At 49.2% G+C, this 14,302-nt stretch overlaps 1 protein-coding gene across 3 annotated transcripts in view; it reads right to left on the reverse strand.

Moving 5' to 3' along the window:
• ank3b (ankyrin 3b) overlaps window positions 1-14,302 on the reverse strand; it is a 372,799-nt gene that overhangs the window by 194,905 nt on the left and 163,592 nt on the right. For all 3 annotated transcript variants that reach the window (XM_059653155.1, XM_059653157.1, XM_059653156.1), the window contains exons 5-7: window positions 12,130-12,228; window positions 10,567-10,752; window positions 4,132-4,155 (exon numbers count right to left, since the gene is read on the reverse strand). In XM_059653155.1, the coding sequence (XP_059509138.1) occupies window positions 4,132-4,155; window positions 10,567-10,752; window positions 12,130-12,228 (309 nt within the window). The remainder of the gene's footprint in view (window positions 1-4,131; window positions 4,156-10,566; window positions 10,753-12,129; window positions 12,229-14,302) is intronic.

A 14,302-nucleotide genomic window follows, 5' to 3' on the forward strand; every position in this document is an offset into this window, starting at 1 on the left:
TCAAGAGGCACTTTGTTTCACCCAAGGCTTCTCAGCGGTTGCTGGTTAGTTGAGGCTCTGCATTTAACCCCCAGAGAAATGAAGACAACTTTCTGCAATATACCACATCCACAACACCTCACATGAAGCGCATTCCGGGCTCCTATTGCTACACTCAGCCTCCAGGGCTTTGCTCCAACTCGGCTGAGCCAAAGATCCCGAAGGTGAAGGAAATCTGCACTGTTGAGATGTGTTGAGCACCAAGTCTAAACCTGGGACACATATCCATAGGGATTCTCTATATCCCCCACGCTACAGCATAGAAGCGGTGCTGTGGTGATAATGTCACTGGAACCAAGAACCCAAAGAAGCCCAGGCTAACGTTCTGGGGGACCCAGGTTCGAACCCCATGATAGTAGCTGCTGGGATTTGATATCAACGATTAACAAAAAATGTTGGGATGTGAAGGTTATGGCGTCGCTAACATTGAGGCTTTCAGCAGTTGTTACAGAATCCCTATAGTATGGAAGCCGGCCATTCAGCCCATGCTCACCAACTAAAGATCACCCCACCCAGACCCACCCCATCTTTTCAATGCTGCATCTCCCATGCTTAACCCACCATGCCTGCACATCCCTGGAGACAATGGGAAATTTAGCGTGGCCAATCCACCCTAATCTGCACATCTGTGGGCTCTGGAGGAAACCAGAGCAGCCAGAGGAAACCCATGTAGATACAGGGAGAACGTGCAAACTCCATACAGACAGTCGCCCAAGGGTGGAATCAAACCTGAAGGAAATCTGTCATCCTTACCCAGTTCTGACGCGCGTGTGAAACATGTAAATATTTATTAAATATTCCAAAAAGTATTCCAGTAAAACAGTGGCTGAGCCAATGGTGCCAACATCCCATGCAGCAATATTGAAAACCTTGCCAACCTGCCAACCACGCCAAAGGTTCGTGTGTGTGTGTGTGTGTGTGTGTGTGTGTGTGTGTGTGTGTGTGTGTGTGTGTGTCTGTCTGTCTGAGTGTGTATGTGTGTGTGTGTGTGTGTGTGTGTGTGTGTGAGAGAGAGAGACAGACAGAAAGTTGTGTATGAGTGTGTGTGTGTGTGTGCGTGTGTCTGTGAGTGTGTCTGTGTGTGTGTGTGTGTGTGTGTGTCTGTGAGTGTGTGTGTGTCTGTATGAGTATGTCTCTGTGTCTGTGTGTGTCTGTGTGTGTGTGTGTGTGTGTGTGTGTGTGTGTGTGTGTGTGTGTCCACAGTGTAGCCCAGTACAGGCCCTTCGGCCCACCGTGTTGTGCTGATCTGATAGTCTACTCTAAGATCAAACTAATCTCGGGGAAATTTTCACTGGGCAAGAAGTTCACACAAAGCGAGCTAGATCTAAGTAGCCTTTGTTTATGACATTGGTTTAAAAGGATCTATGAACAACCTTTGGCAGTGACAGCATCTTCTGCATATAACTAGGAGAATGAATTCAGCCACCCATTGCCCCAGAAATAACGGCCATGGGAGAAGATTCCTACTGCAAACTGAGCTGCAGAATGCATCTCCTAATTCTGGTACAGTTCCACACATCGGAATTGTTAAAGGAAATCACCATTGAATGCCAGCACTATTTGCATTCTGATTTGGTGTTCGGCTGCTTGTTTTGATGTGCTTAAAAGAGCAGGGCCGCGAACCTGGAACTTAAAAAATGAGTAATTCACCCCCGACTCCCCACATAACCTTGCCCAGAGACTTGGCTTGTGAATGACCACTTTCAGGCTTGAAACCACAGGAAATAGGAACAGAAGGAAGCTGTTCGCAGCTCAAGCCTGCTTTGCCATTCAATAGGATCATGGCTGATCCAACATTATGCCCATCCACTTTCCTCCCCTTTGCCCGACTGATCAAGAATCTATCTCAACCTTAAATATACACAAGGACTCTGCCCCTGCAGCTCTCTGTGACAAGGAGTTCCAAAGACTCAGATCCTCTGAGAGAAGAAATTCCTCCTCATTTGGTGCCATTTTATTCTGAGGCTATGCCGTCTCGTCCCAGACTCTCCCAGGAGGTCAAACATCCTCTCAACATTTACCCTGACAAGCCCCTTAGGAATCCAATACATTTCAGTGCGATCACATCTCATTCCTCCAAACTGCACTGAGTAACTTCCCAAACTCGTCAACCTCTCCTCATTAGATAATCCCATCATTACCAAAGGGTCATTGTAGTGAACTTTCTCAGAACTGCCCCCAAATAAATGATATCTTTCCTAAAATAAGGAACCAAAACTGCTCAAATACTCCAGATGTGGTCTCACCAGACTCTTGTCCAGTTACAGTACGGCTTCCCTACTCTTATACTCCAAGCCCCGTTGAAATAACGCCCAACATTTCACTATTACCTGCAGCACCCTGTGTGCTAGCTTTCGGTACACTATGCACAAGTCCCTCCCTCTATGTCCCTTTGTGTTGCAGCTTTCTGCAGTTTCTCGCCATTTCAATAACATCGTCAGAATCTTGAAGCTGACCGGAATTAAAGTGGGGAGAGCTGTCTGACAGGCAGCTCAAGTAACATCATACAGAGACAAGATTGTCCTCCCTAATGCTAAATGCCATCACCATATCTGACTAGTAGCTGGCTACAAATAGGCCACCCCATCGAAAAATACCCCTGGAAATGAACTAAGCGTGAGGCTTGTACTCTAACTGACTCAACTTTGCTGGATGCTAAATCCCTGACCAAGAGTCTGGTTTGCCTGCAGCATTACTAGCAAAAACTTCTGGGCGATAAATTCAATCTGTCGGCTCAGTACAGCCACGCTGTAGCACAGAGCCAGCTTGGTTAGTTTACACTTGAACACAGCCTCACATTAATTGCAAAGTCATGGAAACATCTGCAATGGAAGTGGCCACATGCTTGACCCTGAAAGCTACAAATCCGTCAGTGGGATTGGGCACAATGGATTATATAATGTGCATGGAATGAGATTGCGGCTCACTCATTTGATCCTAAAGTCAAACTGCGCATTCTAAATGCGTCAATTGCCTACAAATGTAAACGTGCTTAAAGTGTGCGGGCCATCCCAATGGGTTATTTGGACAATGGGATACGCTGTTCAGGCTCACTACTATTGAGACCGCTGTCAATACAATACAGAACATGGTAGCTATGTTATTAGCCAGTTCCGCAGTGCACCATGGCGAAAACAGCAGTGTCCTGAGCCCGAATTACTCTCAGTTGCGATCCACCGGTTTCCCCAGCCAGAAACGCGGGACAACGCATACCCTTTAAGGGAGTGGCAACAGAGAAGGGTGAAGATCCGAGTGAGTCGACAACAAACATGCTTGGTCAGAAGCGTCCGCGAACGCTGAAACGACAACTGTTTGGATCGCCAGGCCCGACCCCACCACCCCCCCTCCCCCGGCCCCGGCTTCTAAGTCATCTTCAAAACTGACTGTCCTGATGCATTTGGATGTGGTCACACTTGGCAGGCAGTTCATCTCCATCACAGCACAGTGTTAGACAGGACTTGTTGCCTCACGGGGTCGAGTTATTCACAGCATGCAACTACAAACTCGGGGCCCCACACTACTGGAGGAACTGGGGTGCATGTGCAAAAAATGTTCAGCGAGTTTCATAGCCATGCTTACTGTGGTGGAGAGGGGTACAACAGGCCGTGTTCAAGAGATGTGTCTGGGTGTCTTTCTAAGGCTTTTCGAAGCTCATCTTTGCTGACACTTGCAGGGTAAGTGTCATGCAGCAGCCTGAGACATCAATCATGGATGCACGCTCCATCAGGGCTTTCTGCAGTTCTGGAAAATGTGAATCATAATCGTTGCCAGCAAAGGCCCCAGTTGGCCCTTCCACATATGACATTTCTGATCAAAGTCAATTCGCAGTGGGACGTTTTGGTATCTTTCAAACCAACAAATCCAAGAGGAAGGGGCACACATTCTGTGCCCGCAACTCCCAGATCCAACTGCAGAAAGCCCCGCGTGTTTTTCTTTCTTTTTGGGATCTATTTCTCCGGATTTGGACATGCTACGTTAGCCGTTAAACTCTTCAAATCAAAGAATTAAAGCGTAGCCAGAAAAGAAAGAGAGAGATGAAGCAGCAGCAGCAGCACAAAAGATTATGAGTGACTTGGCATATAACATATATACCTCAGTGGTCCTATTCACCATCACCTACGATAGCACATCAGGCAGAGAAAGAGAAGGAAAGAGAAATGAAGGATTAGTTCACTGACGGATGGGGTGGTTCGTAAAGCCCTGGGATGGCACAAAATGAAAAGGAAGCAGTGATCCAAGCAAAAATGGGAAGAACAGGCGGCAACACTATAAAGGAAGGCGAGGAGGGAGAAAATTTAGGAGCTGGCTGATTGAGAAGCAGCCTGAAAGGGGTAGAGGTTCCTCGCACACCGTACTTTACATTGTCTGCACTACTCTCTCAAATGAAAATATTCAAAGGTAAGTCTTTTTCTGGGGGGCATGGTTAAGAGAAACGATCACAGGTTCCTGTAAAACAAAGAGTTTGAGAATGTTTACTGACTCCCACTATACAGTTGCCAACTCTGGTTGGACATATTCCTGGAGACGCAGTCACCTGCCTCTCCCACAGGATCCCCCCAACAGTTCCTGTCTGACATCACTGGACACAGTTACCTTGACAGAATAGTGCGTTCCCAGTGCCAACTGGAAATGGTGTGGACATTTTGTTAGTCAATTAGGTGGATGGAATTCTGCAATAAACAAATTATTCAATGACCTGATCAGTTATTCCTGGGTCACTCACAGCTGCAGAATTCCTGAACTCTCCAGTTCAATCCTGGAGGATTGCGAACCCAACCTGCAGGGGACCCAACGACCAAGGAAGAAGAAAAATCATAAAAGAAACAAAACCTTTTCTCGTGCTTGCAGCTGCCCCTCTGAATGAGCTTCCTCAGTGGACAATGCAAACATGAGAGGGTCAGGAGCTAGAGATGGAACTTAGGGGTTACAGACAGGGTCACAGGGTACAGGGAAAGTCACGGGGTACACCTTGGGTCATGGGTTACAGAGGGGGACAGACGCTACAAACAGGGTCAAAGGTTACAGAGAGAGGCACAGGTTACAGAGAAGGGCACGGGGTTACAGAGAGAGGCACGGGTTACAGAGAGAGGCACGGGTCACAGAGAGAGGCACGGGTTATAGAGAAGGGCACGGGTTACAGAGAGAGGCACGGGTTACAGAGAGAGGCACGGGTTACAGAGAAGGGCACGGGGTTACAGAGAGAGGCACGGGTTACAGAGAAGGGCACGGGGTTACAGAGAGAGGCACAGGTTACAGAGAAGGGCACGGGGTTACAGAGAGAGGCACGGGTTACAGAGAGAGGCACGGGGTTACAGAGAGAGGCACGGGTTACAGAGAGAGGCACGGGTTACAGAGAGAGGCACGGGTTACAGAGAGAGGCACGGGTTACAGAGAAGGGCACGGGGTTACAGAGAGAGGCACGGGTTACAGAGAAGGGCACGGGGTTACAGAGGGAGGCACGGGGTTACAGAGAAGGGCACGGGGTTACAGAGAGAGGCACAGGTTACAGAGAAGGGCACGGGGTTACAGAGAGAGGCACGGGTTACAGAGAGAGGCACGGGTTACAGAGAGAGGCACAGGTTACAGAGAGAGGCACGGGTTACAGAGAAGGGCACGGGGTTACAGAGAAGGGCACGGGGTTACAGAGGGAGGCACGGGTTACAGAGAAGGGCACGGGGTTACAGAGAGAGGCACGGGTTACAGAGAAGGGCATGGGGTTACAGAGAGAGGCACGGGTTACAGAGAGAGGCACGGGTTATAGAGGGAGGCACGGGTTACAGAGGGAGGCACGGGTTACAGAGAAGGGCACGGGGTTACAGAGAGAGGCACGGGTTACAGAGAAGGGCACGGGGTTACAGAGGGAGGCACGGGTTACAGAGAAGGGCACGGGGTTACAGAGAGAGGCACGGGTTACAGAGAAGGGCACGGGGTTACAGAGAGAGGCACGTGGTACAGAGAAGGGCACGGGGTTACAGAGAGAGGCACAGGTTACAGAGAAGGGCACGGGGTTACAGAGAGAGGCACGGGTTACAGAGAGAGGCACGGGGTTACAGAGAAGGGCACGGGGTTACAGAGAAGGGCACGGGGTTACAGAGAGAGGCACAGGTTACAGAGAAGGGCACGGGGTTACAGAGAGAGGCACGGGTTACAGAGAGAGGCACGGGTAACAGAGAGAGGCACGGGTTACAGAGAGAGGCACGGGTTACAGAGAGAGGCACGGGTTACAGAGAAGGGCACGGGGTTACAGAGAGAGGCACGGGTTACAGAGAAGGGCACGGGGTTACAGAGAGAGGCACGGGTTACAGAGAGAGGCACGGGTTACAGAGAGAGGCACGGGTTACAGAGAAGGGCACGGGGTTACAGAGAGAGGCACGGGTTACAGAGAAGGGCACGGGTTACAGAGAAGGGCACGGGGTTACAGAGAGAGGCACGGGTTACAGAGAAGGGCACGGGGTTACAGAGGGAGGCACGGGGTTACAGAGAAGGGCACGGGGTTACAGAGAGAGGCACAGGTTACAGAGAAGGGCACGGGGTTACAGAGAGAGGCACGGGTTACAGAGAGAGGCACGGGTTACAGAGAGAGGCACAGGTTACAGAGAGAGGCACGGGTTACAGAGAAGGGCACGGGGTTACAGAGAGAGGCACGGGTTACAGAGAAGGGCACGGGGTTACAGAGGGAGGCACGGGTTACAGAGAAGGGCATGGGGTTACAGAGAGAGGCACGGGTTACAGAGAGAGGCACGGGTTACAGAGGGAGGCACGGGTTACAGAGGGAGGCACGGGTTACAGAGAAGGGCACGGGGTTACAGAGAGAGGCACGGGTTACAGAGAAGGGCACGGGGTTACAGAGGGAGGCACGGGTTACAGAGAAGGGCACGGGGTTACAGAGAGAGGCACGGGTTACAGAGAAGGGCACGGGGTTACAGAGAGAGGCACGGGTTACAGAGAAGGGCACGGGGTTACAGAGAGAGGCACGGGGTACAGAGAAGGGCACGGGGTTACAGAGAGAGGCACAGGTTACAGAGAAGGGCACGGGGTTACAGAGAGAGGCACGGGTTACAGAGAGAGGCACGGGGTTACAGAGAAGGGCACGGGGTTACAGAGAGAGGCACGGGTTACAGAGAGAGGCACGGGTAACAGAGAGAGGCACGGGTTACAGAGAGAGGCACGGGTTACAGAGAGAGGCACGGGTTACAGAGAAGGGCACGGGGTTACAGAGAGAGGCACGGGTTACAGAGAAGGGCACGGGGTTACAGAGAGAGGCACGGGTTACAGAGAGAGGCACGGGTTACAGAGAGAGGCACGGGTTACAGAGAGAGGCACAGGTTACAGAGAAGGGCACGGGGTTACAGAGAGAGGCACGGGTTACAGAGAAGGGCACGGGGTTACAGAGAGAGGCACGGGTTACAGAGAGAGGCACGGGGTTACAGAGAGAGGCACGGGTTACAGAGAAGGGCACGGGGTTACAGAGAGAGGCATGGGGTTACAGAGAGAGGCACGGGTTACAGAGAAGGGCACGGGGTTACAGAGAGAGGCACGGGGTTACAGAGAAGGGCACGGGGTTACAGAGAGAGGCACGGGTTACAGAGAGAGGCACGGGGTTACAGAGAGAGGCACGGGTTACAGAGAAGGGCACGGGGTTACAGAGAGAGGCATGGGGTTACAGAGAGAGGCACGGGTTACAGAGAAGGGCACGGGGTTACAGAGAGAGGCACGGGGTTACAGAGAAGGGCACGGGGTTACAGAGAAGGGCACGGGGTTACAGCGTGGGGTGGGGGGGTGTGTTGAGGTTGGAATTTAAAACAAACTGAACTAGTGGGGAGAAGGTGGTGGTAGCTATTAGATTTAAAAACTGACAAGTCCCCAGAACCGGATGGTGGGTGTGCTTTGGTCTGGCTGCAGTCACACTAACGGCATTGATTATAATCTTTAAACATGCAGTAAATTTTGCAGGGATCCAGCTACCTGGGAAAGTAGCTACTTTACTGAAGGAAGGAGGAAGACAGAAAACTAAAAGCTCTTAGCTGGTTAGCCTAACATTTATCATAGGGACAACAAAGTATAGAGCTGGATGAACACAGCAGGCCAAGCAGCATCTTAAGATGTGTTCATCCAGCTCTATACTTTGTTGTCTCGGATTCTCCAGCATCTGCAGTTCCCATTATCTCTGATCTGTCATAGGGAGTTTATTGGAATCGACTATTTAAGAGGTTATGTCGCCATACTTAAAAACAAAAATCATAATACAATGAAGCAGAATTAGTTAGGGGTAACTAATATATTAGCGAGGTTTTTATCGAGGTCGTGGCGGGCAGGGCAGATGAAGAGAAACCCGTTGATGTGGTGGATCTGAATTTCCAAAAGACTTTTGATCAGGTGACACCTCAAAGATTATTTCAGAAAATAAAGGCTCACGGTGTGGGGAGTTAACATATTAACGTTTGGTTGGCAACTGGAGGCAGAGAGTTTGGAACAAAGTCATCTCTGAAAGGTTTGAAACCTGTAACTCGTGGAGTGCCACAGGGACCATTGCTGAGGCCTCACCCATTTACAATCTATTTCAACAACTTGGCTCACAAAATCCACGTACGGCAGCTAACCTTGCTGACATTACAAAGAAAGGAAGGAAAGTAGGTTGTCAAGAGGAGGTGGAAAAGTGACAATGAAAAGGATAAAGGCAGGTTGAGTGAGTGGGCAAACATTTGGCAGATGTAACCTCACGTGGGAAAATGAGGAAGTATTGAAGAATAGGCTACAGAGTTTCAGCTATGAAGAGGGATTGGGCAGGCTGGAGTTTTTTCCTTAGGTCAGAGGAGACTCTCTGGGAACATGACAGAGATGTATAAAATGACGAGGGACTTAGGTAGGGTAGGCAGGAAGAAACCATTCCCCTTGATGCAGGGATGAATGACCCAGGAGGCACAGATTTAAGGTAAGGGGCAGAAGGTTTAGGGGAGATGTGAGGAGAAAGGTTTTCATCCAGAGGGTGGTGGGAATCTGGAACTCACTGCCTGGAAGAGTGGTAGAGGCAGAAATGTTCATCACATTTAAGAAATATTCAGGGTTTTTTTTAATTTGTTCTTGGGATGAGGGCATCACTGACTCGGCCAACATTTATTTAAGTATCTATCTCAGAGGGCAGGTAAGAGTCAACCATATTGCTCTGCGTCTGGAGTCACATGTGGGTCAGATCGGGTAAGGATGGCAGGTTCCATCCCCTAAATGACATTAGTGAACCAGGTGGGATTTTACAACCATTAACAGTGGATTCATGGTCTTCATTAGGTTCTGAATGCCTGGTTTCTAGTGAATTCAAATTCACCATCTGCTGTGGCAGGATTTGAACCTGGGCTCCCAGAACATTACCTGGGTCTCTGGATTGACAATCCAACAATAATAAAACTAGGCCTTCACCTTCCCATGTGCACTTGCGATGTCAAGGTAAATAAGGCCAAGTCTTGGAAAATGGGATTTGAATAGTTAGGTGGTTATTTTTGATGTAATGGGCGAAAGGTCTTTCCTCTGTGCTGTGGACATCAATGCTGTAAAAGCAGCATCTGATTTAATGTAGAGAGATTGCTGACCTCAGGGGGACATTGGGATTTGGGTGTTCTGGTGCATTAAATACAAAGCATCAGTATAGACAGCGAGGGATGAGAAAGGCCAATGGAATGCCGGCCCACATTGCTGGGAAAATGCAGCTTAAAAACAGGGAAGTTTTATTTCAGCTCTGCAGAAACTCGGTGAGACCGCTTCTGGAATATTATGTTCTGTCTCCTTACTTTTGGGAAAAAAAAGTTGTACAATTGTGTTAGAGGCAGTTTAGAGAAGGTTCATTTGATTAATTCCTGGTTTGGATTTTCTGGAAATAGGCTGAAGAGGTTAACCCTTTGGGGTTTAGAAGAATGTTGGGTGAGATCTTAATGAAACATGAAAGATCCTGAGGGGACTTAACATGGTGGAAACTGAAAGGATGAGGTTTGTAAATGAGGTTGGAACTAGAGAACAAAAACAGAAATCGCTGGAAGAGCTCAGCAGGTCCCCCAGCGTCTGTGGAGAGAAAGCAAAGTTTACATTCCAGGTTGCGCGACCCTTCCTCAGGACTGAGGGTAGCTGGGAAAGTGCCGGTTTACATGCAGAATCAGGGAACATTGGTTTCGGCTCTCGCTTCTAAGATGTAGGTGAGGCAATTTTTTTTTTCTCTCTGGAAGAGTCATTAATCTGTGGAACTCTCTTCCCCAAATGGCAGTGGAGGCCAAGGGCACTGAGTACATTCAAAGCTGCGCTTTTAGATTTTGGATTGACAGAGCTATTGGAGGTTGAGAGGGAGAGAGGGTGCAGATTGGAAAATGGACCCTTCAGATTAGCCATGACCTTAGTGAATGGCAGAGCAGGCTCAAAGGACCTGAAGTACCTACTCCTGCTCTTAAGTCTTCCGTTCCTGTGGGTTAGGGGAGTTCAGATTACACCTCAGACACAGAGAGATAGAGAGAGAGAGAGAGAGAGAAAGCAGCAGGCATGACTTACCTTGGACTCCACGTCTGCATTGTGGTCATTCTGCAGGAGGAGTGCGGCGGCTTTGGTGTCATCCTTGCGGGCAGCGATGTGAAGGGCTGGCAGGCGCACCTTGCCCTTCGTGTCGTTCTCCAGCAGCAGCGAGACTACTTGGTCATGACCCTGCTGCAGTGCCACAGCCAATGGTGTGAAGCCATCCTGCGAAGGGGGGGTGGTGGCAACAGGGGGAGAGAGAAAGACAGCAACGGGCACAGTTACACCCCGGTTCAGAGTGTGGGCATCTCCCTCAGCCAGAAAATGGCAACAGCGCAGCAGGCACTTAGTTCCCTGGGCAGCAGGGAAGCTGGAGAAATGCACTAGGCATGAGATATTGGCAAGGTTATGCCAACAGGGTTCTGCTGGAGGGGGGAGGCAAAGGCTTGCATTGAACGTCAACGCCAATCCAGATCAAAATAAAAGCCAAAACAACTGCGAACGCTGTAAGGAAGTTGTTGGAAAAAACTCAGCAGGTCTGGCAACATCCGAGAAGAAAACGTCAGAGGCGACATTTCGGGTCCGGTGACCCGCAAGTCCTGAGAAAGGGTCATCGAACCCGAAAGGTTAACTCTGATCGTTTCGTCACGGATGCTGCCAGACCTGCTGAGCTTTTCCAGCAACTTCTGTTTCTGCTACCAATCCAGACCTGTTGGTACCGATGTACATTTAACAACTGCCCATCTAGCTACACTTTGCACCCCAGTTTTTGACAAAGAGACACCCCACGCCCAGACACTGACCTCTTGGGGCGTAAGAGACCCATTTCCCTGAAGGATAAAGAATTTACAACTTTCACCTTAGCAACAGCATTTAATTCTGTTTTCCTTTAAAGGGTCACACTAACATGCAGTGTTGCATCTTGTAGTGCATGCATTAATGTTAAATTCCATGGTTCCTGCAGAATTAGATTGATTTGACTGCTCTTTCAAAGAAGCAGTAGACACATTATAAGCTGAGTGGTGATCTTCTCTGCTATATGATCCGAGAATTATACACTGAGTTACTCATAATTGCACACCTCAAGCTATCTGGTTTGGGTTTTAATTCACCAATTCCATTCCATAATATTCATCTGGTTAAGGACTCCATGAATTAAAGGGATGATGTCAATTGTGAGTCTTGGCATGAACCAGACAGAATAGGATTTAATCTCCAATGAGGCAGAACATAGCCTGACATTCCAGCGCAATACCGATGGAACACTGCTCTGTCTAATCCACTTCTGCTGGACAGAAGCGATCCCATGTTACCAGCTCAATTACAAGCTGGAGAGCTCGTTCTGGATTTCTGGCCAAAACCAAGTCTTTGACCAACTGGTGGTCTGTCCTCTTATTGCTGTTCCTGGGAGATTCTTAATGTGTACATTTATGATTAGGGAGGCACTAATACCTTGGCTCATCAAATTAAAAACATTGTGCCTGATAGATCAAAACAAGCTATATACAGGCTGCATGTCACATATTCCTATGTTTTCAAATAACACTGCAAATTAACACAGCTGTACACACCACGGCTGAATGAATGAAGACATCAACTCACCTCCGTTGCAATGCTCTGACTTGCACCATTGTCCAGAAGAAACTTAACAACTTCCAGATGATTCTCCTGTGCGGCCATGTATAGAGGTGTGAAGCCATTCTGGAAAAGAAAATGCATCTTCGTTGTACTTGGGGGGAGAAGCTGTCACTTTTGGTCAGCTTTTGAGAGTTTTGGCACAGCCATTTGAGGCAGGCGCAGTGGCTCAGTGGTTAGCGCTGCTGCCTCACAGTGCCAGGGAGCCAGATCTCACCCTCGGGCGACTGTCTGTTTGCACATTCCCTCCGTGTCAGCGTGGGTTTCCTACGGATGCTCCGGTTTCCTCCCACAGTCCAAAGACGTGCAGGTTAGGGTGGACTGGCCGTGGGAAACGTTGGGTTGCAGGATGTGGTAGGGAGGGGTGGGTCTGGGTGGGATGCTCTTTGGATGGTCGGTGAGACTTGACGGGCCAAATGACCTGCCCCCCCACTTTAGGGGCTCTAATACTTAAGCGGCTCACTTCATCTGAAAGAGGTATTCAGCCCCAAGGGCAGCTGGCTTGTTCTCACAACAACGCGCTGATGGCCTGAGTGCATTTCCCGACAGAGTGTGTGTCTATGCCATTTGCAGTTCCTCGTATTCTGAGGTTCCTGGGTTCTGAACCCATCAGGCAGCATAGAGAATGTCATGGGGGGAACTGCCTAATTGATAAAGTAGAGGGGGCTCGACTGGCTGACCTGCCAACCCTGTGAGAAGGTTTCAGTGTCCTTTATGCTCTACCTTAGCTTCTCAGTCCAGGGAACACAGGGATGTAGAATTTCAAACATACAACAGCGTTAAAAGACACTAAGACTGCAGGAGTCCAGACACCCACCACAGAGGAGGCAGCTAAGAAAATGACTCTCAGCATCTTTTGCCCGACAAAGGGGGATAACATCATGCACCCCCCACCCCAACTCAGTTCACTTTCCCCTCCCGGCCTGAGTCTTTAATGTGAAGCCGTGAATTAACTGGACCATGATAACAGCATCGGATCCAATATAGTCTCTATGCCCTTTCGCCCTGCCGCTTTCTCCTGCTCCAACTGGCACTAGGACCCATTCCAGACGGCAGCAGGATACAAGTGGGTGAGTGGGCCTTCTTAATTCACCGCCGCCTCCCCTTGATGCCCACCCACTTGGCCAAACCACTTCCCAGACTCCACCAGGCAGGAGCTTATAAATGCCCTTGTCACTGTTTGTGAAGGGAACGAAAATAACAACTCGAGCTTTTACTTGCAGAGTTTGAAAATAAAGACTACCCTTGATAATATTTTTCCAGGAAGACGGTGCCTATGCTGTTGCCCTGGAAACCGGCTCAACTCCAGAGCTGACTGCCTCTGATCTCCATCCCATGCCAACATCCAGGAAACTTGGTGCCAAGCTCTCCGATGAGCATTTGCATCACTGAGCACTCTTTAGGTGAAGATAGGCAGAAGGGGTGTGGAAAAAGTAAGGCCACAGAGCCCTGAAGAGGCAAATGCCAGAACCCCTACAGTGCGGAAACAGGCCATTCAGCCCATCAAGTCCACATCGACCCTCCAAAGTGCATCCCACCAGACCTACGCCCCTATCCTATCCCTGTAACCCTGCATTTTACTATGGCTAACCTACAGCCTGCACATCTCTGAACACTGTGCGTAACTTAGCATGGCCAATCCACTTAACCTATATATATTTGGACTGTGGAAGGAAACCCATGTAGACATGGGAAGAATGTGCGAACTCCACACATGCAGTCACCTGAGGGTGGAAGCGAACCTGGTCCAGGGCACTGTGAGGCAGCAGTTCTAACCACTGAGCCACTGTGCCACTCTTAACATTGCAAATGCCCATTACCCCTCTGCATTGCAATGCTTCCAGCATGTGTTTGGGAGGACGGTTGGCCATTTTAACTCAGACAAAGAGATCATTTGAAGTTCAGCATTTTTAGTAACAAAAGCAATCGGGGAATAATGCCCTGTTAAAATGATCAAATCTAACCACAACCATGTGATTCATTCACATTAGGTGGCTTTCTCTTTCATAATATCAGCACAATTGATGTAAAAGTAAATCCTTGTCATGTTTTTATACTATTAATACATCTGTGACCTTCACAGTGGGAAAGGCATTCTATTCAAGGCTAAGCTGGAACATTAATAACAACCGCTGCATGT

This window comes from Stegostoma tigrinum, chromosome 20, assembly GCF_030684315.1.
Source record: "Stegostoma tigrinum isolate sSteTig4 chromosome 20, sSteTig4.hap1, whole genome shotgun sequence".
Classification (NCBI taxonomy): domain Eukaryota; kingdom Metazoa; phylum Chordata; class Chondrichthyes; order Orectolobiformes; family Stegostomatidae; genus Stegostoma; species Stegostoma tigrinum.